The 25269-nt window shown below is 30.9% G+C and overlaps 1 protein-coding gene across 1 annotated transcript; it reads left to right on the top strand.

Annotated features, from left to right (window-relative positions):
- Positions 1–23916: 23916 nt before the first annotated feature.
- OCT59_029652 (uncharacterized protein) lies at positions 23917–24156 on the top strand (the record flags this gene model as incomplete). Its single annotated transcript, XM_066145360.1, has 1 exon — positions 23917–24156. One exon carries the CDS (start codon positions 23917–23919, stop codon positions 24154–24156), a length of 240 nt encoding a protein of 79 aa, XP_065994802.1.
- Between the last annotated feature and the right edge of the window lie 1113 nt (positions 24157–25269).

Here is a 25269-nt window from a genome sequence, read left to right as displayed (position 1 = left end):
GTAAATTAATAATAAAGAGATCAAGGTTGAATTTCCCTAGAAGAACTACTTTGTGTTTATCACTAAAGGATGTGAAGTTCTTATTGAATTGAGCCTTTGGAAAATGAAGCATAAAGAATGTGCAATTCTTATTGAATTGAGCCTCAAGCATAGAAAAACTTTCAACCTGCATGCTATCCAAGGTAACATACCTGTATACTTTGGTAGGTGAAGCTGATTCTATGCGCTAGACGGATTGCAAAACTATCAAAAAGGAGTACTTAAAATCTGTAATGTATATTTCAAAACCCATTTGTTCTGTATAGCTTTGTAAATTAATTTTTTGAATTTTTTTTACCGAAAATAGAACGGGAAATACTCGAAGGAAGTACGAAAAATGTGTATTTAGAGAAGGTGTGTATTTAGAGAGAGAAGTTTCGTATGATCTCTATATACTGACTGAATAAGAGGGTGCATTTAGAGAAAAATATATATAATGCGTGCACTACTTAGAGGGAGTTCACTTAGAGAAAGTTGACGTATGATTTCTGTATACTCCGAACCGAGTAAGAGGGTGCATCTAGAGAAAAAATATATAGTACGTGCGAGTGCCAACTGTATTTAGAGAAAGTGTGCATTTAGATAGAGATCTCATATGATCTTATATACTTGGAACTGAGTAAGAGGGAGCATTTAGAGAAAATATATATAATACGTGCACTTAGAGGAAGAGCAATTAGTGAGAATCAACTGTATTTAGAGAAGTGTGCATTTAGAGAGAGAAATTTCGTATGATATCTATATATTGACTGAGTAAGAGGGTCATTTAGAGAAAAAAAATATAATACGTGCACTTAGAGGAAGATCAATTAGTGAGAGTCAACTGTATTTAGAGAAAGTGTGCATTTAGAGAGAGAGATTTCATATGATCTTTATATACTGACTGAGTAAGAGGGAGCATTTAGAGAAAAAATATATAATACGTGCACTTAGAGAATATATATAATGCGTGTACTTAGAGAGTGTGCACTTAGAGATAGTTGACTGTATATTCTTTTTAGATCACAATTTTTTTTATTTACAGAATGAATGAAAGTTTTAGTACAAACTACGAAAAATTATATACTATAGATAAAAAAAGTAATTCAAATCTATAAACCTGACACCGTGAATCCATTCTAACTGATTTTAGATCTTAATTATTTTTTAATAAAACTTTATTTATTATAAATGCTTGCACCTTGCCAATTTTGGCCTTCAATAAGAATTTTTTGATTATTTGCATTGCATATTAATTAGCAGTCGGGGAAAAAACAAAGTATCCGAAGGAAGAAATCGGAATATTTTCTTTAGATCTCAATTGTTTTTTTTAAAAAAAAACTTATTATAAATGCTTGCACCCTGACGATTTGAAACAAATTTTTGATTATTTATTTGAATTGCATATTAATTACTTACTTTATAATAGGGGAAAAAAAAACAAAGTATCCGAAGGAAGAACTCAGTTGTTTTTTTTAAAAAAAAAAACTTAATTTATTATAAATGCTTTGCACCCTGATGATTTGGACCAAAAATTTTGATTATTTGCATTGCATATTAAAGTATCCGAAGGAAGTACCCTACCAATTTGGACCAAATTTTTGATTATTTGCATTGCAGTCGGGAAGTAATGATATGTTAGATAATATTTTTATGATTTATTGTTAATTAAGATCTTGTGTTATATTAAAATTCACTTTTTTATTTTATTGATTTACAACTTATGTTAGATAATGCTAAATTATCTCACTTTATTATTTATCAAAGATATTTATGCTTTAATATTTCTAAATACAATTTTATTCTAAATATGAGATTTAATACAGATACGATTTGTTTATGGTTACTGTTATGATTACAGTATGTTTGATTATGCTTAATATGATAATTTATTTATTACATGATTTAATGATTTATGCATATTTCTTTCTAAATTCGATTTTATTCTAAAATAAGATCTATGATATAATACGTTTTTATAACGGAAAAATTTTTATTCTATCCAACCGGTGAAAATTTTATGCTAAATAATTTTTTAGGCTGATAACATTACGGTAATGAACTCCGGTAATTTGAAAACTAAAATAGTGATTGGTAGACCATCGTGGTTACAGATTAAAGACTTGATTGGTTAGAAAACTTTTAAACTTGATTAATGTAGAACCTCCTTGATAAAAAAAATAACAATATTCCGTGATTTGATTCCATAAATGTAGAACGTAGCAGCAAGTTCTAAGGAATTTATAATTAAAAAAAAAACCGGATTACTAGTTCAACCGATTGTAATACAGTTTATCATTAATCAAGGAGATTATTTATTGTATCAAGAATTTTTTATCCAATAAGCTGATTACAATCAAATTATTCGAGATTTACCATATTGTAAAATTATTTAATAAATGGATAATCTCATGTGAAAAAAAAAATTTTTTTTTTCCATGAGATTTTTTTCTTTTTTTTTCTTTTTACCCTTCTGGTTTTAATACGATTTTATACTAAACTATAAGAAAAAAAAAGCCGTTTAATTAATTAATTAAACTTTTACATTATCGTTAAAATTGCGTTATTATAAGTAAACGCCAGATAGATAAACAAATAACTTTTTTTTTTTTCTTTAAAAAAAAAAAAAGTGAATAAAAATGGCCAAGCACATTGTTTAATTCTTTCTTTTTTTCCCTATCAGTTTATCAACAATCGTTAATATATTCGGATCACTTATTTTAATGTTACTCAAGTTAATCATTTAAAATCTCTGAGTCATTATCATCACGTTATTTGTTAAAAGTTCTAGGATTTTCCCTTTTTAAAGTTGTACCGAACAAAGTATTTTTTTGTCTAATAAAGCTTTTATAAAACGCGTATAATTTATTTAACCTTTCGCGTTTTACCAAAAACAGGATTCGACGCAGCATTTTTTCTTTATGATAAATAATTAAATAAGCACAAATAAAACTCTGCATACAAATATGAAACTTCTAAATCAAGTTTTAATCCTGGTTTTTTTTTTTAAAAAAAAAAAAAAAGATTTTTAACGTGAAATTATTTTATACAATTAATTGAGGAAAAAAAACAGCGCCCATAATCTTTAGTCCCCCCCCCCCTCCTTCTCTTCCTCCCCACATCTTCCCCTCCCCAAACTAAATTTGAATAAAAAAGAAAATAAATAAATAAAAAAAGACCAATGGCTAGAAAGTTAATAATATGTAGATCAACCAATCGTTAAATGATTACAATCAATTCAATTGATAAATTTTTTTTTTTGTTATCTTTACTTGGAGGAATTGTTTTACATTCTATGATTAAAAATTAAACCCTTAAAAAAAACTCACATAGCAAAAAAAGTTAAAATTGTGGGGTGGGGATTTAGGAAAAGACCGAAAAGGGGTTAATCATAAGGATCTCCATTATTATTATTATATGTTTCCCAAATTATTATTATTAATAATAATGTTGGACAATCGGTGCTTTTTTTCTTGTGAAAATTTATATAATATATAAAAAAATTATATATCAGATATGGTTATTTGGCTTATAAGATATGATGTGTCTATTTGAACTATAAATAAACTCAAAAGATATCATGATTGTACAAATAAGGTAAGGTTCGCACTTTAAAAATAAAAGCATGTGATTTGACGCCAATATTCCATACATACTATTCATACAAAAAAAATACGCCCTATCGGCTTTCATGAATATATATATATATATATATATGTTGGTGACGTTGAGATGTGAGAAATCTTTGTTCGTTGAATGGTTAATGGTTATTGAGTAATGCATTAAGATTGTTTCGTAATTAATTGTTCAATCAACTAATTTATCCTAATTTTTACGTTGAAAGGTTTTGAATCAAAGACGAATTATCTTTCTTATGCAATTATTCTCACGATAATTTCTTTATTCATTTGATAAATTCGGTTTCTATATAGTTTTTATGAGAATTTTTTTTTTTTAAAGTTTTTCTTAAAAATTATAATTAATTATCATATTAGATAATTTTACATTATTATAGTCAAATGTATTAGTAATATTAAACCCCTGTCATATATTTATTTATCTTTCCTATCAACCTAGTTTTAAAAAGTCAATATGGCTTGTAAAAAAATTTTCCCTTTTTAATTTTATCTATAAAACTTTATATATACAAAATTTAATTGTATAAACCCATTTTCTCACATGCAGACTCTTTGATATTCGTGGAAAATGCAATAAGTTTTTTATGTGTAAATGATAATATAAATAAAGAAAATACAATATTTCATTCATTAGTTGATAATTGTTGATAAAAATCCAGTTTTTTTTTTTTCCAAAAAATCTATAGATTATTTCTTATTTCTAAAAAGAAAAAAAAATATTTTTTTATTGGAGCACGGGCCATTAAAAAACTTTTTTTTTCATTTGATCTACTGCGGATCTGAACCGGTTTACCAGCCTCTTTTCCAAAAATTGACTCTATAAATAAAAAAATATTTTCTTTTACTTTATACTTGATTTAGATAAGTTAATTATTTATTAGGTGAACCTTTTTTTTAGTCGAATTTAGAATCGTTCGTTCTAGTTTTCTAGATATTAACTCGTATGAGGATAGCATGAAGCCATTTCCCCAAATTTTTTTTATAAGAAATATCAATTAACTAAATTTATACATACATATAATACTTATATTAATAATATATATATATTTATATATATATATATGTTTATTTATATTATATTGTACTCTATTATTATTATTATAATAATGCCAATATTTTTTGGACGAAAATCTTTTATTGTTATCGTTCAGTGAATAGTGGTTAAAATAATCTTTTCCTTATTTGTTATATATTTTAAAAAAAAAAATCTTTTTTTTAAAAAAAAATTAGTGGATCATTTTCATTTTTGAGTAAGTCATAATCGGTTTTCCGAAAAAAAAAAAAAACTTTTCGCCACTTTTTCCCCCACAATTTCACCACGTTTAAAAAAAAAAATTCTCCTTTCATGTTAGAGTATATTTAGAAAGATGGCAATTAAAAATTCGCACGCTTATCTATTATATCTGTTTCATAAAATGATTTTTTTACTGCATTAATTATCACGAGCATTGACGTGACATATAAACGATGAATACTCACCCACTCACCCTGAAAGGGTTGCTCTTACATCTGTCCCCTTTTTTATTCTCTTACCCAGTAAATTATCATTTAATAGGTAAACTAATGAGACCTGTCAAAAAAAAATTGGGCAAATAGACGAATGCCTTTGACTAATATAATTTCACCCAATAAATTAAAAAATTTTACCACCAAATTAATAAACCAATTTCTCTTGGTCAAAAACTTGAAATGCATTCCCTTGTATTCTTTTATTTCTGTAACGAACTTGTTTTTGAAACAAGTTTATCAAAATTATTAACAAAAAAATTTAGCAATGTTTTTTTTTGTTTTGTTCCAATTATTTTTAAATTGTACAGTCTCTTACAGAATATTTAAAAAAAGATAACAATATTTATTCACTGCATTAATAATCCTGGATCAAACAAACAATCATGTGAAAATTTATAAAAAAAAAAAATTATTTTTTTTTACATAATCGCGTTATACCAAAATTATCATAACCTAATATTGATACTAACCCTAAATTGTGTAACTATACCTTTGATTTTTTAATTTTAGGTTAGTTTTTACGATCGAAATTTTTTTTAAACTTTTCATACAATATATACAATATGAAAAATCTAATAAAAAAACTCTAAAAATACTAAGTATATATAATTTTAGATTAAATTTTTTTTAAAAAAGTGTCATATGATTGATTTTGAAATAAATTTTTAATACTTTTAATTCTGGCCAAGATAATCATTAATTCTTGGTACCGTAATTTTGGTTACCCCGTAAAAGTAAATTATAATTTTGGTTGCCAAAAATCTTTTTTAGAAAATTCATTCGAAATTAATTTTTTATGTTACAACTTACGATAATAAAGCAATTATCATGATAATAAAAATAACTATCCAATTTTAATTACTTATATATAAAAAAAATTGGTAATTATATGCTATATTTAAAAAAATTTGTTTATTTTATTTTATTTATTTCATCTGTTTATAAAATGCTAAAGTCTCAATTCTCAAACATCTTTTATTTACTTTGTATTGTATTTTAATAAATATCAAAGCTAAAAAAAAAAATAATAAATAAAATTACTACCTTTAAATTATATATACTAAAAAAATAAAATTACTATACATACAGTACTACTATTTATGTTAATTTTTCAATAAAAAGTCTCTGTCTCTGTATAGATGGTATACAATTTATTATTACTGGTAAATTAGTATGACTATTTTATTATAATAGTACTGTAATACATATATATTTAATCATATAAGGATAATATATATATACTGCATAATATTTTGACAACCTGATACTGTTTATGTCCATTTTCACAAAAAATAAATATGCTTTTTCTCTAAGAAATTAGCATTTAGTATTAAAGCAAAAGTATTTTTTGATTAAGGAGAGAGTGTAATCACATGACTTTTAATTAACTATCATTGCACAAAAAATTTTTTGTGCTTATTCAATACATCTTTAATTTGTCTAATAAAACATTTGTAAATTACTAAATATTAAAAAAAATATATATGTTGTGCGTCAAGTGTCGATTTGCATCAGATGCAGCCGACGTGCGTCAGACGTAGATTGATACCTGACGCGCGTCACTTGTGATATAAAATATGCAAAATTAAGTTATAATTAAATTAAAATTTTCAAACTTAAACTAAATTTCTTTATTAAATAAGTTTATTAATCTTGTTAAAAAATATGTAACCCTGTAATTAAGGTTACTTGCTGAAACCTAGAGGTTTAGGCAAGATGGCGTTTCGCCGAAAAGTGAAATTCTGCCAAAACTATATTAAAGTTATATTAAAAAACTGGCAAAACTTTGGAGAAAGGCGAAACTGCCGAAACTTATTATAAATGCCAAAACTGCTGAAATTCTGCCGAAACTATAATAAATCTATAGTAAAATTTTGACGAAACTAATCGTAGGAATTTGAAGAGGTTTAGACAAGCAACCTTACCTGTAATATTAAATTAATTAGACTCAGTTTCATGGAAAACACTTCATTCAAAATATTAATAAATTACAAGTTTTTTCAAGTAAATTTACAATATTTAATTAAACATAGATTAAATAGCTATAAAATTTCACAATACCGTATTTTGCGGTAAGTAAGCACCCCCGAAAGTAAGCACCCCTGGCCAGAATTATGGCGATTTTGGCCAAAATTATGAGGATCTTGGCTGGCATCAAGTGCAAAAATGTGGTGCTTATATACCGCAAAATATGGTATGTGTAATTTATTGTAACAAACAAATTTACTTATGTAATAAAAAATAATTTTATTAGTAAAAAAAATTTTTTTACTATAGGAGAACTTTATTGTGTGATTCAAGTGATGCGTGTCAAGTATCAATTTACATCTGACGCACGTCAGCTGCATCTGACGCAAATCGACACTTGACGCACAACATATATATATTATTGTCTTACTTTTTGGAACCTAAAAGTTCACCAAGTATAGTTTTCATTTAGACTTAAATATTATATTTTAGAAAAAATATCAAAAGAAGTTATAAAAAAGTTGTGAATTACTTAGTGAAAATTTTAGAATCTCTTTATTGAAAAATATAATATTATTTTTTTAATAAAAAGCATTTTATCATTTATTAATTTAATATATTTGTATTCTATAAATATGTTTTCACATGTCTTTACAAAAATAATAATAAAATAATATATAATTATTCAAACTAATTAGTACTTTGTTCTTGGGCAAATTTTTGCGCCATTGATAATTTTATTATAAATCATATGACTAAATATATATATATATATATACATGCTCCTTTTAAAATAATACACTTTTTATTATCACTCTTTTATGCTATTAAAAGTTCATAAAAACTTATTCTCTTTTACAGAAATATTTTTCATTTTTTTGTACTAAAAAAAAAATGTACTAGTATAATGTTTTACATAAATCAAAATTTTCCTCTAAAATTTAATTTGATTTAAATTTGACTAATTCCAAAAATATTATTTCAAAATTTAGTGTACAGTCAACTCCCTCTATAGTCACTCCCGTTATAGTCACATTCTACTATATAGTCACACCAGTTGAATGTTCAAAACACTTTATTATTAAAAACTATCCTATATAGTCACAATCTATCTATAGTCACTATCACACCTATCCTCAAAAATCTTATATTAAAAAGAACCGTTTATAATCACAGTTATATAAAGAATATATTAAATAACTTGGCATCTAATAATCGTACAAAGATGTATCATAGCTTGTTAGAATCGTCTCACTGAGATGAATCGAATGGTGGTAGTTTTATCCTTTTGCTTGTGCAAACAGTCTTATGACTTTATCTTTTATTTATACTTTGGACTTCAAAAAGTAATCGAACAATATTACAAAAATAAGAAAATAAACTAATAAAAAATAAAAAGAGTAGCTTCACTACTCATACAAGTAAAGAAATCTAAACTAAAATAAAATTAAAGCAAAGAAAAACTGAACTATTACAGAATCACATACCCCAACTTTACCCGAAGGCCAGTGTGAGTCAACTATCCAACATCCAAAAATCCAGTCCGTTACCAGAAAGAAATCCTAAGAGGTTGAACTGTTAAGCGGCGCAGAAAATCCAAGTGCGAGATCCAAGATCCACCCCGAATTATAGAAGAGGATATCCAAGAAATCCAGGAATCCTGAGAAACTGACACCAAAGAAGAGTTGATTGTTGGGTAGAAGTAGTATTAGGGAAAGAATTTGTAGATGGGCCACGTAATTTGGAAGCAGCCGAGATACCCTGCGACTCCTCCCAAGCATGGAAAAGAACATTCCGACACAGCCAAATTTCACCATATAATTCGACTTCGAAGTCATTAAGAAGGGGAGAAATAATCTTGTATATAACGAGAGAGAGGAAAGTGTTGATTGAAAAATGCCAGGTTAAATGCGCAGGCAACAATCCTCTAGGTAATGCCTCAAAAGACAGGATGTGAATAGCTTCCATAGGGGTTCCCAGCAATCCAAAGCAAAGAATTCGGTATGAAAGGAATTATCCAAAGATTTCAAGGATAGGAAAGAAGATAAACAAGAATCTCTAAATTTAATGACTTCAGATCGGTGTGTTAAACAGGGATTTAATTCCGGTAAAATATAAGGACAAGTCCAAAGATGATTCAAATCTTCAGGAGCAGAATTACACTGCGGACAGAGCCAGTCAGGAGAATATAAGTAAGGTTTACGTTGTTGAAGAGTAGTTAAGGTAGGCAACATATCCAAAAGAAGTTTAATGCGGAAGATCCAAAATTCAGGACAACCATTCTATGTGAAACGAAACCTTTAATTTGTGAAAGGCAAAAATATATACCAGCCCAATCAAAAAGTGAAGGAGAACCAAGAGCAGTAAAACGCGCTAGTGAACAAAAAGATAAAAGAGCACGAGCATCTGCAATAGATCGGAGAAAATGTCGAATATTCACGTCAATAGGCAAGGAGTTAAAAGTCAACAAGCATGGAGCATGACAAAATGTTGAAAGTAGAATATTGAGTTGTAAAGACGAATGAGCAGCTTTTGCCAAAGAATCCGCTTGTATATTGTAGATGTCATCGCCATGGGCAGGGACTTTAATCAAATCGACATTAAGATTACGATCCATGATAAGTTGTCGAATAGAAAGCCAAAGAAGATGATTAGGTTCTCGAAGCAACTTCGGTGAGAAAGGAAACATCAACAAACCGTGTCCATAGTGAAATTAACTGACTACAATCAGTATGAATAGAGATTGACGAGTCACGGGAAAGGGCGTTCAATCCTAATAGAATAGCAGAAATTTCGGAACGCAAAGCTGAAGGAAAGTAAGAAGGGAGATGTATGGAAGAAGATTCCAGAACAAGTCCAACATCATCAAGAGCAATCCAAGCAGAAGTCATGGAAGAAGGCGAAGAATCATTGGCAGGATGGAATGAACCATCTGTGTACAAAGATTGCACAGAAAGCGGTAAGATATTGTCTTCAATTCTATCGATTCTATCCTTAAAGAAAGGAGAAAGAGCGGGAGACGCGTTCGAAAAATGAACAAGAGCCAAGGAAGTCGCATAACTCCATGAAGTAGATAGAGTAATGGGAAGGTAAGCCGCGAAAACTTTGGCATTTCTGGTAGGGTAGCCCACAGTATCCGATAGAGTTACATTATAGAAGCATTTCTCGCTATTACAGCGTTGTCTGATGGCAGATTTCATGGATAAGGCGGGAATGTTAAGAGCACAACCGGGACAAGGGTTATAGGATCGTTCATCAGCCGAGGTAGATACAGGAAGCCAATGAGACATAATAGCTGAGTTTTGTTTCTTGTAGGTGATACACACACGGCCAACAGATAAAGTATGAGTAGCAGAATCTAAATTAATAGCCCATTGAGGATAAAATTGATAATCTTTAACAGTATGATCTAATAAACAAGGAGAAGCTAAAGTAAAAAAAGAATTAATAAAATACAAAGGTAAAAGTAAAGAAGAAGAAGAAGAAGAAAGAAAATTATTATTAATAAAATTAAACCAATTAGGAATCCGTCCTTTATGACCAACGATGCCAAGGTAACGAAGGTCGGGCCAGTTCATCAAATAACGTCCACAAGGAGAAACCAATTGAGCAAGTACGAATATATTCAAATTCTTCCAAAGTTTCTAACTCGATTGAAAGATGGAATGGGGTAGAATAGATCGGAGTGGCAAGGCAGGTTGTAAATCACGCCTCGGAGGCTGGAAGAAAAGGGACCACGTGATGTTCAAACGCGAAGAAAATAATAATGAATTAAACAAAGTGTGCGTTCGTAAGGAAACTACTTGTGACCATGGTTCTAGATTAATAGTAGTCGGGCAACTTTCAACACCCAAATATCCTTGAAGATAGGAAATAGCATAGAGGGCAAAATCTTTGAAGTCAGGGTAATGAAAATTTTTTGCCAAGATGCGATATGTTATGAAAGGAATCGATAAAAAGCATTCTGAATCGAAAAGGGAAGTTTAAGAAATAACAAAGCCAACGGAGTAGTCGTAATAAGCCCAGCTTTTCTTCGAAGTACTGAAAACATAGGTTTAACAATTGATTGAATAGTACTTTCAGAGAAAAGGGTAGTTTGAAGACGAAATTCCAATCGCGGAAGAAATACAGCATTATAGAGATAGGCGCATGTTGGAGCCTAATAATTTCTTCGGGCCAGAAGAGCAGCCGTATCTTTGACCAATGGAGCGCGCTTGTTTCAAAACAAAAGCGGAAGAGGCGGACAAGGAAAACCAAACTCCTAAGAAACGAAATGAAGTATTAAGAGATAAAGAGGAAAGAGAAAGAGAAGTATCGGAAACTAAAGAAGAAGGTAAAAGTTCAAAAATAATCTTTGAAGAAGGCGAAGAGGATGAAAGAAGAACATATTTTGCTGAATTGGCTTGAACATTATTTAAAGTATAAAATTCAGCAGTAATAGAAAGACGGTCTTCTATTCCAGATTTGGAAGAAGCAATAAGTGTAGAATCATCCATAAACGTTAAATGTGAAACTGGTAAAGAATGTTGTTCAAATTCAAGTGGAGAATAATTTAAAAGGGCTGAAGATTGTAAAATAAAGGGATCCCGTGCTTCTTGATTCAAAACAGTAAGTAACGGATCCAAATAAATAACCCAAAGAAGGGGGGAAATGATTTCTCCTTGATCGATACCAACACGTACTCTATAAGCAGCTGTATCGCCATGACAAGTAATTATCTTATTATTTCGTCGTGTAAAAAGATTTAAAATAAATTGCACTAAAAGTGCAGAGATATGTAACCTATCTAAAGCTAATTTAAGCATATTTAAATCCATAGAATCAAAAGCTTTAGAGATATCTTGAGAAACGATCCATAGTTCCTGATCATCAGTAGAGTCATGTTTATGTTGATGGATAATCGCATCAAGCATTTTGATAGGGACATCAGTAGAACCACCAGGTAAGCCAGCAAAGTTATCTCCTTGGAGAACTTTATTATCAGCAAGAATATTGGAGAGACGATTCGTGACGACCTTAACTACACATTTTCGAACTGTTTCCAGAAGGGTAATAGGTCGAGTGTTTTTAAGTTGAGCATCAAATTCGTGAGGTTTAGGAATAGGATAAACCACAGCTTCACGCCAGTCAGCAGGAATATCACCGCGAGAAAGGCAGGTATTGGCCAGTAAAAGAGAGAAATCCAAGACTTCTCCGGACAGATGTTTAATCATCTCATAAGAAATTTTTGAAGGGCCGGAAGCTTTGTTATTTGGCATGGAGGAAATCACAGTAGACCATTCTTGTAGAGAAATAGGCGCCAAAACTGGATCATATAATGAAGCAGACACATTAGCAAGAGGAGTGTAAGCTTGTTGCCATCGGGCGGGAAACGAAATGATGGAAGAGTAGCGGATCAACGGAGGAGAAACAATTGATTGAAAATGAGAAACAGCTGCATGTTTAATATCCGAAGGATCCGTTAATAAAGTAGGAGTTGAGTCCAAAACGACCAGAACACGGTCAAGAACAATTGAACGTTTTTTTACTGATAAAGCAGAATCTATAAAGGTGCCGAGCGAGTTCGAAAAGTGTTCATCACGTAGTGCAGTATAATATTCCACTGAGTCCGCAAGGTGTTGGGCGAATTTAGTAGATAAAAAAGCAGAAACTAAATTCTTCTGTGATCGTAAAAACGATTTAAATACAGATACAGGAGATGTAGAATAGGTAGGAACTGAATAATCAGGGAGTAAGGTTGCAAGATTTTCAAGATGGGAGGGCAAAGCAGCAGTCATTTGCGCAATCTGAGTAGGCCGATTAGAATGACGAGTAGTAAGGCGATATAAAAATCGATCTAAAAACTTGTTAATAGCAATAAGTTTAGTTAATTCAGGAGAGTACGAATGTCGGTGTGTATTGGAGACTTTTTGAAAAGGTAGAGTTTCAATTGCAGCACTAATTATGGCAGCTTTCAATGCATGCCACATACGATCAAGAGAAAGAGAGGAGAAATCAAAATTAGGGTGATATTGTCTATCTAAATAAACTCTAAGAGAATCATCGACTTCAGTGGTAAAATTATTTCATTGTTCAACTGAAGTGGAAGCGTAAGAGAAAATAGTACGCATTTCTTTCTTTTGTTTAAGACGAGATTTAGCCAAGATGGCCAGGCAAGAACTGAAGTCAAAAACAGTTGTAAGAACTTTGTGATCGGTAAAAGGTCGATCAAAAAGATTCGGACAAGTAACCACTTGCGAAAAAAGACCAGGAGCAGGAAAACCAGGTGAAGACCAGATATAATCCAGTCTCGAAGATCCATTATCGTGAAAAAAGGTGGGATCAGGACCATTTGTAGAGGAGTGAGCTTGATGATCGGTAAAAAACCGAGAAGAAAGCAAGCGAAGAAGCTTAAAATGATTAGGTGAATAATTAGAATGAGCGATTACATCTGCATTGAAATCGCCAAGAATAACTACAAAATAATTGTTAGCTCGGGCATAATCGAGCCAAGAAAGAAGTTTGGCAATAAGATCATTGCAAATAGATTGATGAACAGAACCAGAAGGGGGATAATATATAGAAATAATAGAAATTTTTGTTTGATGAAAGAACAAATCTAATTTAAGAAGTCGACCGTTCCAAGGATCAATTGTTTGAACATGCTTATGAAGGGGATTACGTAACAAAATACCAACACCATCATGAGGGCGAGAAGAAGATGAACAAGCCCAATAGGACTTAAAGTGATGTTGGGAGTGTTCATTTTTAAAAATAAATTTAGCATTCGAAGGGGAAAGACGTGTATCATTAATAGATAAGGCACCAAAAGAGGAGTGAAGAAAAAAATTAAGCAAATGTTGTTGTCGAACTGGGGAACATAAACCATTAACATTTAATTGACCAAATTTGATAAGGAAAGAGGGGTGAGGGGAAAAATTATGATTATTGTTATCCATCATTATTACACACTGATAAATCGGTAATAAAGAAGGGGAAAAGAGAACAATTATTGATTAGCTTGGCCTTGTTGCCGAGCTAAGATGAGGTTGTTTTGTTGGATTCCTTCTTTAATCGAGCCAGCCAAAGAGGCAACAGTATCGGAAAGAGAGGAGAGACGCTGTTCCATATCAATAGGGGAGGAAGGAGCGACGTTGGAAGGCGGAATGGGAGCAAAATGAGGAATCGGGGAAAACCCACTTGTTGATTGCAAAGGGGGAGAATTAACATCAACGAGGATATTATTATCAGTTCGATTCACTGTATCATCCCATCCTTGCATAGAGGAAGGGATGTAGGAAGGAGGTTTAGTGACAAAAGGTCCAGGAATAGGAGCACGAGCAGCCATAGCGGATTCCAAATTAGTGATGCGGCTGTTCATAGAAGCAAATTGTGTGGTAAGAAGGGCTAGTTCTTCAACTACTTTTTCAAGGGCAGCACCAATAGATTTCCAATCGGTAAGCACGGTGGGAGGGGCAGGGTATGTAACATCCATGCCATCAATATAGTAATCAAGTTCTTTAGCATCAGGAATACGACGACGTTGAGAATTATTGTTGTGATTAAGGTTGTCGCGATTCCATGGGCGACGTTGAGAGCGAGAACGAGATTGTTGTCGGGTAATAGGTCTGGATTTAGAGCGATGGCGAGAAGCATTGGTACGGCTTTGTCCATCATTATTGTTATCAGGGCGGGCAAAACGGTTATGTCGTTTAGCAGGATGAGAAGAAGGTAAATGCTTGTTATATAAAGCACGTAATTTATCATTAGATTGCCAAGGGCGAGAAGGGCGATTAGGTCTAGATGAAGAACCACATCGATCAGGGTTACAATTAGGGCGACCACATCGATGACAAAGAGAAGTGACTTCATCCAGAGAATGCCAGGTAAGGCCAACTTTCTTAAGGGCACATGAAATAGATTTAGCATTTTCCATAGCCGTTTCAGAGGCAAAATGGCAATAGGCGTAGGGTTTGGGATTGTAAGAATTCATAGAGAAGGGAACATTGATAGATTTAGCGGAAATTTCATCGGCAATTTCAGCAAGATCGACCGATATAGTACCACGCGAAGACCGGCAAGTAAAGCAACATAAGCGCATCTTTCAGCGCGTTGGTCAGGTGAGAAAGTAGCGGGGCAGATTCGCAAACAATGTCCTCCGCAAAGGATGCCCCAGGTAGAGTCGAGGTTCTGTAAAGCACCAGTAGATTCAAAGGTAATGTATGCAGTACGATAAAGTTTAGATAAACGGGTATGGCAACGAGTAATATTGCCGTAACGAGAAAAGGTACCACGCAAAAGAGCGTTAGTTAGGAAAAGGGGATATCGGTAACCACCAGGGTACGCGCGTGTTCATCTGCCTTAATAGCCTGAGGGTCGTATGCATGGAAATGCAAGCCAAACAGAGAATCCATAGGGGAGGCTGTGGCGTTGTCAAGATCTTCCTTTTTTCAGAAGTGGATGATGATCCTCTTCAAATCGTTGGATCCACTACACGTGGCACGACTACCATAAGAGGAGAACAAAGAAAGTTGTCGATCAACTGCATCGCACGCGTCGCGGTTCGAAGCGAAGTGATTCCAAAGCCATCGACGTCATTAGGAGCGGCTGAGGCGTAGAAAAGTGTAGGTTGAGATTGTACTGCAGCTTGGGACGCGTCCGGAGAGGCAGCACGTTCAGGGAAAGAGACTGCAGGAGTAATTTCAGGGCTTTTGCCTTTATCGTTGTTATCAGCAGGGGCGTGTTGCGAAGCATCAAGAGAAGAGGTATCGGGTTGAGAAGGTATCTCAGCGGAAGTTGTCTCAACAGGGCCAGGAGGCGTGAGAGGTTTATCAACATCCATGACAGAGTCTTCAGCACTGACTCTGGTACGTTTATTAGTAGAGGTGGTCGAAGGTGGAGTGTTCGAAGGGCCAGACATAGAGGAACCTTGACCAGAAACGTTGCCAGTTGGAGAGCTAGAGGCAGGACGTTTAGATGTAGTATCTTTGTTAGACTGGTTATTTTTCTTTTTGTTATCTTTACCCATTTGTAAAGTGTCGTAGTGGTTATCTAAAATAAAGAAATTATAAAGAAAAAGTAATAAAAAACTCCGAAAAAATTTTTTATTTTTTTTTCGTAAATATTGTCAAGTGAGCAGAACGGGAGAGAGTTTTAGTTTTAGTTTTTAGTTTTATCCTTTTGCGATCACTGGCTGATGAGTTATTCAACAAAATGTTAAGCATCGGCATTATTATATTTCTTGATTTACGTTTACTGCGCCATTTAACATTTTGCTAAATTTCTCAGTACCTAGTGATTGTAAAAAGACGATTAATAGCTCGTTGGAATCGCCTCATCAAGACGAATCGAATGGTGGTAAGCTCATCTCTCTGTGATCAATATTGACGGAGTTACTACTTAAAAACCATTTAATATTTTTTAATTTCGGAAAATGATCTAGTGATTGGATTTCGATGTATTTTATACCATTAGATTCGTCGCATTAAGACGAATCGAATGGTAGTAAGATTGTCTCTCTAGGATCAATATTGGCAGAGTTATTACACAAAAACCATTAATATTTTTTAATTTCGGAAATTAATCTAGTGATTGGATTTCGATGTATTTTATACCATTAGAACCGTCTCATCAAGACGAATCGAATGGCGGTAAGATCGTCTCTCTAGGATCAATATTGGCAGAGTTATTACACAAAAACCATTAATATTTTTTTAATTTCGGAAATTAATCTAGTGATTGGATTTCGATGTATTTTATACCATTAGATTCGTCGCATTACGACGAATCGAATGGTAGTAAGATTGTCTCTCTAGGATCAATATTGGCAGAGTTATTACACAAAAACCATTAATATTTTTTAATTTCGGAAATTAATCTAGTGATTGGATTTCGATGTATTTTATACCATTAGAACCGTCTCATCAAGACGAATCGAATGACGGTAAGATCGTCTCTCTAGGATCAATATTGGCAGAGTTATTACACAAAAACCATTAATATTTTTTAAATTTCGGAAATTAATCTAGTGATTGGATTTCGATGTATTTTATACCATTAGAACCGTCTCATCAAGACGAATCGAATGGCGGTAAGATCATCTCTCTACGATTAATATTGGCGGAGTTACGATACAATAAAGTTTTGAGTATAATTTTAGCTAAAATTATGTTAATTTTTGGCCGGAATTATGATATACTAATATAAGAAATTTTTTATATAGTCACATCTCTTTATAATCACCAAATATGGACTGTCCCAAATGTGTGACTATAAAGAGAGTTGACTGTAGTACTCTAAACAAGTCAAGTCAAGTCGATTCTAAATTAAACTTGTACTCGACTTGAAAAAATCGAGTTGAGTATAAGTCAAGTCAACCTATTTTTTTTTAAACTTGATATAGATTTGATTTATAAAAGCATTAAATCAAATTAATTCAAATTAATTTGAGTCTAACTCTGAGTTTGAGTCAAGTCAAGTCTAGAGCTTAGATCTGGATTATCCGTTGATATTCACTAAATATGTCCGTTCAAAGATTATAAATTCGGATATCTGAATATCAATTCTAAATATTAATCCAGATGGTAAAATCCGGATATTCATAGGATATTTATTGAATTATTTTTAAATTTTATCCATATCCCGATTATAGCCATCAGATTCTAAAAGAATCTTAAAAGCTAAATTATTGTTGTTGTTTCGTCATCTATATTTTGACATTTATCAAAATCTAGGTAATTCTCAATATTACTATCTACTGTACTTCTATTATATTACGTTTTTGGCTAGTAGACATCCTATTTCTTTAAACTAGTATTTTTTTTTTGAAATAACTCTAGACTACTTATTCAGATGGAAACATTAATTAAACTAATCTCATTCCAAAAAAAATACATATGGGATTAATATTAAGTAATATTCCATTGTTAAAATTTTATTACATCATGTTTACATTATACTAGGGAAACAGTAAACCGTTACGTAGCCCAGAGCTTATCAGTATATAGGTAGATAACCACATGCTCAATTAACCGATCAAGATAATTTCGTGTAATATAAGAACCAATTAAACGTCAACTCAAAGAACAAGCGGACAGATAATGGGATATTTTGTACCACTACGGCTAGAATATATAGGGTCCTTCGCTACACTCCAGACTAATTTACATTATATTTACATCATATTCTAAGATATCCGGATTATATTCAGTAAATATCCTATTTTCTTAAGCAAAATCTGGATATTCTATCTAAAAGTGAACAGATATATCCGTAATTCTAGGATATTCACTGAATAACCCATTAGGATCATTCATCAGATTTAAGCTCTAGTCAAGTCAAGTTAAGTTTAAACTGAATCAGATTCAAATTTTTTATATTTTTTTATTGTAAAGTTTGTAAAGTGTAAATGATTTATATAGATTATTTATATTATTATATTATTTATATACTTATTCTTTATTTAATAAAATAATGTAAATAGCAAACATTAAAACATATTACAAATTTATATTGATTATATTATATAAAAGTATTTACATAAATAAAAAATTATTATAATTCCGCTTTCCACTAAAACTTTAGATACATATACATCCAGATTGTTTTGGCTGAAAGATTGCATCTCTTTTGTATCATAACTTATAAGATCAGTTCCATCAAAAAAAGTTCTTTTAACAGGAACACTAATCGTTAATATTAATTATAAAATAAATATTAAATAAAATATTTTTAAAACTAATAATTGTAGTTTTAATAGTTTATTAAAGATATATTTACCAGGAATAGTGAGGTAATTTCAAGCTATTACTACTAAGTAAAGGTATTGCCATATCAAAGTTCGTTTAACTATAAAAAATAATATATAAAAAATAAAAATTAATATAAAATTAATATAATTAATACAAAATTATTTAATTTTAATTATACTGTACCTTTCACCATTTTAGTATATTAATTTCTGCAAATAAAATTGGATATCCAAAAATAATTCATATGGTACATTTGATTGGTCTTGTTATTTAACTTAGGTGAAAAGTTCACATTTAAGAACCTATTTATAGCTAGTAGTCCTAAGTACAATTAGTTGACTAACGTATACCAACCAACTGGTATGTGCAACCCTGACCAAATATCACTACAACTCGCCATTTTAAGTTTGCCCTCCGGATAGTCCTATCCATCACTGAATACTAACTGGCTGCCTATAATCCCCTACTCATCTTTTATTCGTTCTAGAGCCCAGTAAAGATTTGGGCTCTGAATCGGGTCAGGTCAGGCCAGGTTAATTGATAAACCTGACCTGAAATTTTTTCCAGGTCAGGTCAGGTCAGGTTATATCAGGTGTCTGTTGATCACGACCTGAAAACCTGAAAAATTTCAGGACTTTATTTTTATTAAAAGTATTGAAAAAAAATGGTACAAAACTTTTTTTTTTAATATAATATTATGAAAAAAAACGTTTTTGCAACGTTTTTTATTAAAATATTGAAAAAAAATATTGCAAAACATTTTTTTTAATATAACATTATGAAAAAAATGTTTTCGCAATGTTATTATTGAAATATCAAAAAAAAAAACATTTTTTTAATATAATATTATGAAAAAACGTTTTCGCAATGTTTTTTCTCGAAATATTGCGATTCAACATTTTTATATTAAAATCATATAAAAAAGTGAATCCCAATACTGCAATTCACTTTTTTATATTGATTTTGTATAAAAAAAGTGAGTTGCGGTATTGCGATTCACTTTTTTATATTGATTTTATATAATAAAAGTGAGTTGCGGTATTGCAATTCACTTTTTTTATATAGAATTAATATAAAAAATGAATTGCAATACCGCAACTCACTTTTATTATATAAAATCTATATAAAAAAGTGAATCACAATACTGCAACTCACTTTTATTATATAGTAGAATCAATAGTTTCAGGTCAACAGGTCAATCAGGTCAGGTCAATCTTCATACCTGACCTGAATTTTTTTTAAAAATCTCATACTGACTAATTTCAGGCTGTATACAGTTTGCATACCTGAATTTAGCTGACCTGTTCGAGTTTCAAAAGACAAGCTTCAAATTTATATGCCATTCTGACATGTCTAAGAATGGCAAGACTTTCGCTATTTAAATGTGAATTTAATCATCTAAAACCCTTCCGTACCAACATTCACACTTCGAATCGAACTAGCGCTCACTCAAAGCCACATGCCCCACATTCTCAAATTTCAAAGTATACAGTCAGCACTTCCCACCAGACAGTACTACCACTGGCATGTAGCAATACGAGACAAGATGTGACGGTTGTTGTTTGGGATTATTTCCAGTGGTGCCCTACCACCCAAGCTACCACCCAGTACCCGCTTAGTGGGAAGTTGAACCCCATACCTCACCTAGTACACCTGTCTGTTTAGAAATATCCTAGTTGGCCTAAACCTATTAAAAGGTAAACTACCGCAAAGTCATTGCACCCAGGATTTTACTATCTATAATCCAGCCATCTAGCGGGCATCAGACTGGCCAGGTATCATTTGAGTGACCACCGAACAGGAAATTACCCTTAAGGTATGCAACAGTGATACACGTGCCAAGACTTCAAACATCCTAATGACCTTATAAAGGAACGTTAGAATAACACCATGACCGCTTTGTTGAATATGCAACACATACTATTTCACTTAATTCAAAATCACTGTAAAAAAATTTTCTTAAAATATATTTAAATTATATTTAATTTTCTTTAAAATATACTTAATTTTCTTATTTTATACTTAAAATATACTGAAAATTGAATTTTCGTAAAATTTGAATTAAATTGTATTTAATATATACTTAAAATATATTTAATTTACACTTAAATTTTACCTATTTCAGTATATTTTAAGAATATTTAAAATAAAAATATTTTAAGTATATTATTATGTACTTAAATTATACTTAAATAATACTTAATTTTTGCCTATTTCAGTATATTTTAAGTATAAAATAAAATTTTAAATATATTTTAAGTATAAAATAAAAATTTAAGTTTATTTTAAGTATATTTTGGCAAAAATATTTTTTATAGGAAGCATAGGTGCAGTCATTACCATTCTGTCCTGTATCTTAAGCGCTATTGGTGGTAGCGTCGCAGTAAAATTCTTTTTATTTCTGTGATCCTGTGACCTTACCATACTCAGGCTTAATGAGGATCTCAGTAACCAACTACTGAGATAGGGTGATCAACCCTTATTATGTAGGCTGATTTGTCTACTCTGCATTAAAAAGAGTTATTGAATTGATTTGCACAATTTTCGTTACTCAAAATTGTTTTATAATACCAAAAAATCATCTGATTGATGATCACATGACTAAATAATAAGTTGAACAAAAATTTACATTTGTAAAACTTAAATTATTAAATGTAAAAGAGGTGTGAAAAAACCCATTTCATTAATAAAAAATCCATTTCTCATATATATGGAATTTTTAACATATATTATTAAAAAGTAAGTATATTTTAATAAAATATAAAGTAAAATAAAAATTTATATAGTCTTAGTAGCTATAAATGGTTATAAAAGTATAATAAAAATATCATATAAAAGATGGTATCATAATAGATATTTTCAAACAATAAAAATAATTATTTTATGTCGGAATTTGTATTACCATCTTTAGACGCAAATATATCAAGATTCACTGATTTGTTTTCTATAATTTAGGCTCGTTGGAAAGCCTTGTTCTGGACTTTATAGGCGAAAAAAGAGCTCGCCGATTGAATCATTAGATCCAGAGATATTTACGTTTAAAGTTGAGGTACGAACTTTTTAACATGCTTAAATGCAAATATCTTGGGATCCACTGATCCGTTTTTTATAAATTTAGGCTCTTCAGAAAGCCTTTGATCTGGTCTATATAAGCGAAAAAAGAGCTTGCCGATTGGATCATTAGATCTGGAGATATTTACATTTAAAGTTGAGATACAAATTTTTCATATATATAGTAAGTGCTAAAAATTATATTAATTTAAAAGAAATATTTACCAACTTATAGTATAATAACATTAAATAAAAGTTTTTTAATACTCAACCTCAATTTACTGTATACTATATAGTATTTTGTATAATAAAAATGTAATAAAATCAATATTTTAATTAAAGGTAGACAAATCAGCCCATATGTCTAGTTTATTTTTATTTGTTAAATGTCTTTTTTTATATATGTGATGGAATAGGTTATCATCAGACTTGCTATTTCGATCTGATTTAATAGTTATTGATAAAGCTCTGAATGGGTCGGTTTGGTCCGGATTATAGACGGTTCGGATTAGAGCTGAAATCCGTAAGAACCGAACCGAAAAACTGGCGGTTCGGTTCGGTTTAATCCGATTTTTATAAAAATGCGAAAAATCGAATAGCCGTCTATCTAGTGATCGTACAAAGTCGAGCTATATATCATTGGATTCGCCTCGACGAGACGCGTCGAATGGTGGTAAGATCATGTCTCTAGCATCGATAGATCACACGTTAACCCACGCCAAATGATTTATAAATAATTGGAATTAGCAATCTATCTATCGGTGCTAAAGACATGATCTTAGCACCATTCGACGCATCTCGTCGAGACGAATCCAATGAATATAAATTCGTTCGTGTACGACCACTGGATGACGAATAATATCAAGTTTCGCATTTTTTTGAAATTTTAGAGCGTTAAAAATTAGAAATTCCGATACATAAATTTATTCGTCATCCAATGGTCGTACACGAACGAATTTATATTCATTGGATTCGTCTCGACGAGATGCGTCGAATGGTGCTAAGATCATGTCTTTAGCATCGATAGATAGCTTGCTAATTCCAATTATTTATAAATCATTTAGCGTGGGTTAACATGTGATTTATCCATGCTAGAGACATGATCTTACCACCATTCGACGCGTCTTGTCGAGATGAATCCAATGATATATGGCTCGACTTTGTACGATTACTAGATGGCCAGCTATTCGATTTTTCGCATTTTTATAAAAAATCAGATTAAACTGAACTGAACCGAATTTTGAGCCAGTTTCGGATCGGTTTTCCGGTTTAGCCCAAACCGTTCGAAGCTTTAGTCATTGATGGTAAAGATGCATATTGCGTGATATATACTTGTTCGTATTTTAGTAATGTATTCTTTTCCAAATCATTATTTTTATAATATTAAAGTTTTAATAGGAGATCAAGAACTAAAAAAAAATATTAAAAGTTAAAAATTAGAAGAAAAAAATACAATATTAACATAGAAATATAAAAAATATACCTGGGAATTTTACTAGTACAGTACTAGTACAGTATAGTATAGTACTAAGTACTGTACTTGTACAATTTTAGTATATATTATTAATAAATTTTATTGGTTAATTTTATAAATATAAACAATATTGATCACATGATATCTACCTAAAATGGTTAAATTATATTCTAAAAAGTAATAATTGTATTAGTACAGTGTACTTAGTACTTGTACGAAATTTTTGCTAGTACAGTACGTACTAGAATTTTGCTAGTACAGGTGTACTACCACAACCCTGTTTATAGCAATATATTTTATAAAATTAAATAATTCAATTAAATACTAATATTTTACAAAAGTGATATAAAGCTAAACATATAGTATTAGCATTTTTACTAAATTAATAAATAACAAAATTTTGCAAGTTGATATGAAAATATTTTGTAAAAAAAAATTTGGAATTTTGTAATTGTTAGGATTTTGTATTAGTCAGGATGGGATTTTGATAATTAGAATTATATATGAGAAAACAATCCAAGAACAAGTAATGCAATTTACGTCAACAGAACTAACTAATGATACGCCAGTATTAATACAAGTACAGCTGATGAAAATGGAAAATTTTGAAAATATCGAATACCAATTAATGAATGTAGAACATGATGATCAAAACACTGAATACCAATTAAAGGAAGTGATTGCAGAATCTTCAACAAAGAACTCTAAAAAGAGTTTCACAAAATTGAATACCAAAGCTATACTTTATACTCCAAAAGAAAAAGAATGAACTGTTATATTTGCAGAAATAACTTCCAGAAATTTAGATGTAGAAAGTAACTGTGACATCTCCCTAACTTTACCTGGTAATAGACAAAAAATTAACGTGATTAAGCGTACAGCATCTGATAGCAAGGCTCAGCTAGCTAAAAAGAAATAACAACGCATTCCTCTAAAAGAAATACAATCAGTAATGACTGGATATACTCCAGAACTTAAAGATAATGTTCAAAAGATTACTTTATATAATATTCTTTCCATCTGGGCTCAATTCAAAATTCTTCAACATCTTGAGAAATGGGATCACATAATTGCTTTCAAGACTAAACATCAGAAGAAATATTTAATGGTCACCATTTCAATTGACTTTAATAAGTAGGCAATGAATTTATAGAATCAAGAAGTCTGGACTGCTCTTTTAGGAGGTCTTCCTATCCTGCTAACTGAAATCTGCAATAAAGAAAAAAAAGAGAACGATTTCAGGCTGTGGTGAAATATTTATCTGAAACTGTCACCACTTCGATGCTATATCTTTCAGACCCTTCCCAATCACCCATCTTACATTTGGGATGCAAAGCATTTAAGGTGATTCAGAAGAAAAGTACCCACAAACTCATCACATATTACAAAAATTAGGTGGATTTAAATAAAATCACGAATACCAAGTTGAACTTGCAAGAATATGAAGGTGTTTGAACTAGGTATTTCTTGTCTTAACTATCTAAAGATTGTAATAAACTATCAAGAAGTGGCTGTAATCAGAAGCAAAACCAAAACTCAGCTCACAAGGTTGGACTAACTACTGCAGATAACAAGATTAAGATGAGTAAGCCTTTTGAAAAGAAATATGTATCTTTAATTCTAAAGAATATAAAGAAAGGTTGGACAGTAGTGAATCTGGTAAACTTACTTTGTTGGCCGAAATTAGATCATTACTAAGAAGGCTTGAGAACTGACAGGATAACTGCTCAACCTTGAAAACTATAGGTAAAATGTGGTAGACATTATAATAGACTTTGTATCTGTAGCATACTAATATATTTTTTAGTTTTTTAGTTCCCCTATTTTAATTTTTTTTTTTTACCCCAACTTTTTTGTTTTGCTCCTTTTATTTCTTTTTATT

The sequence above is a fragment of the Rhizophagus irregularis genome, chromosome 9, assembly GCF_026210795.1.
Source record: "Rhizophagus irregularis chromosome 9, complete sequence".
NCBI lineage: Eukaryota > Fungi > Glomeromycota > Glomeromycetes > Glomerales > Glomeraceae > Rhizophagus > Rhizophagus irregularis.
The sequence above is the reverse complement of the archived record's forward strand: the minus strand, read 5'-3'. Positions and strand labels throughout refer to the sequence as shown.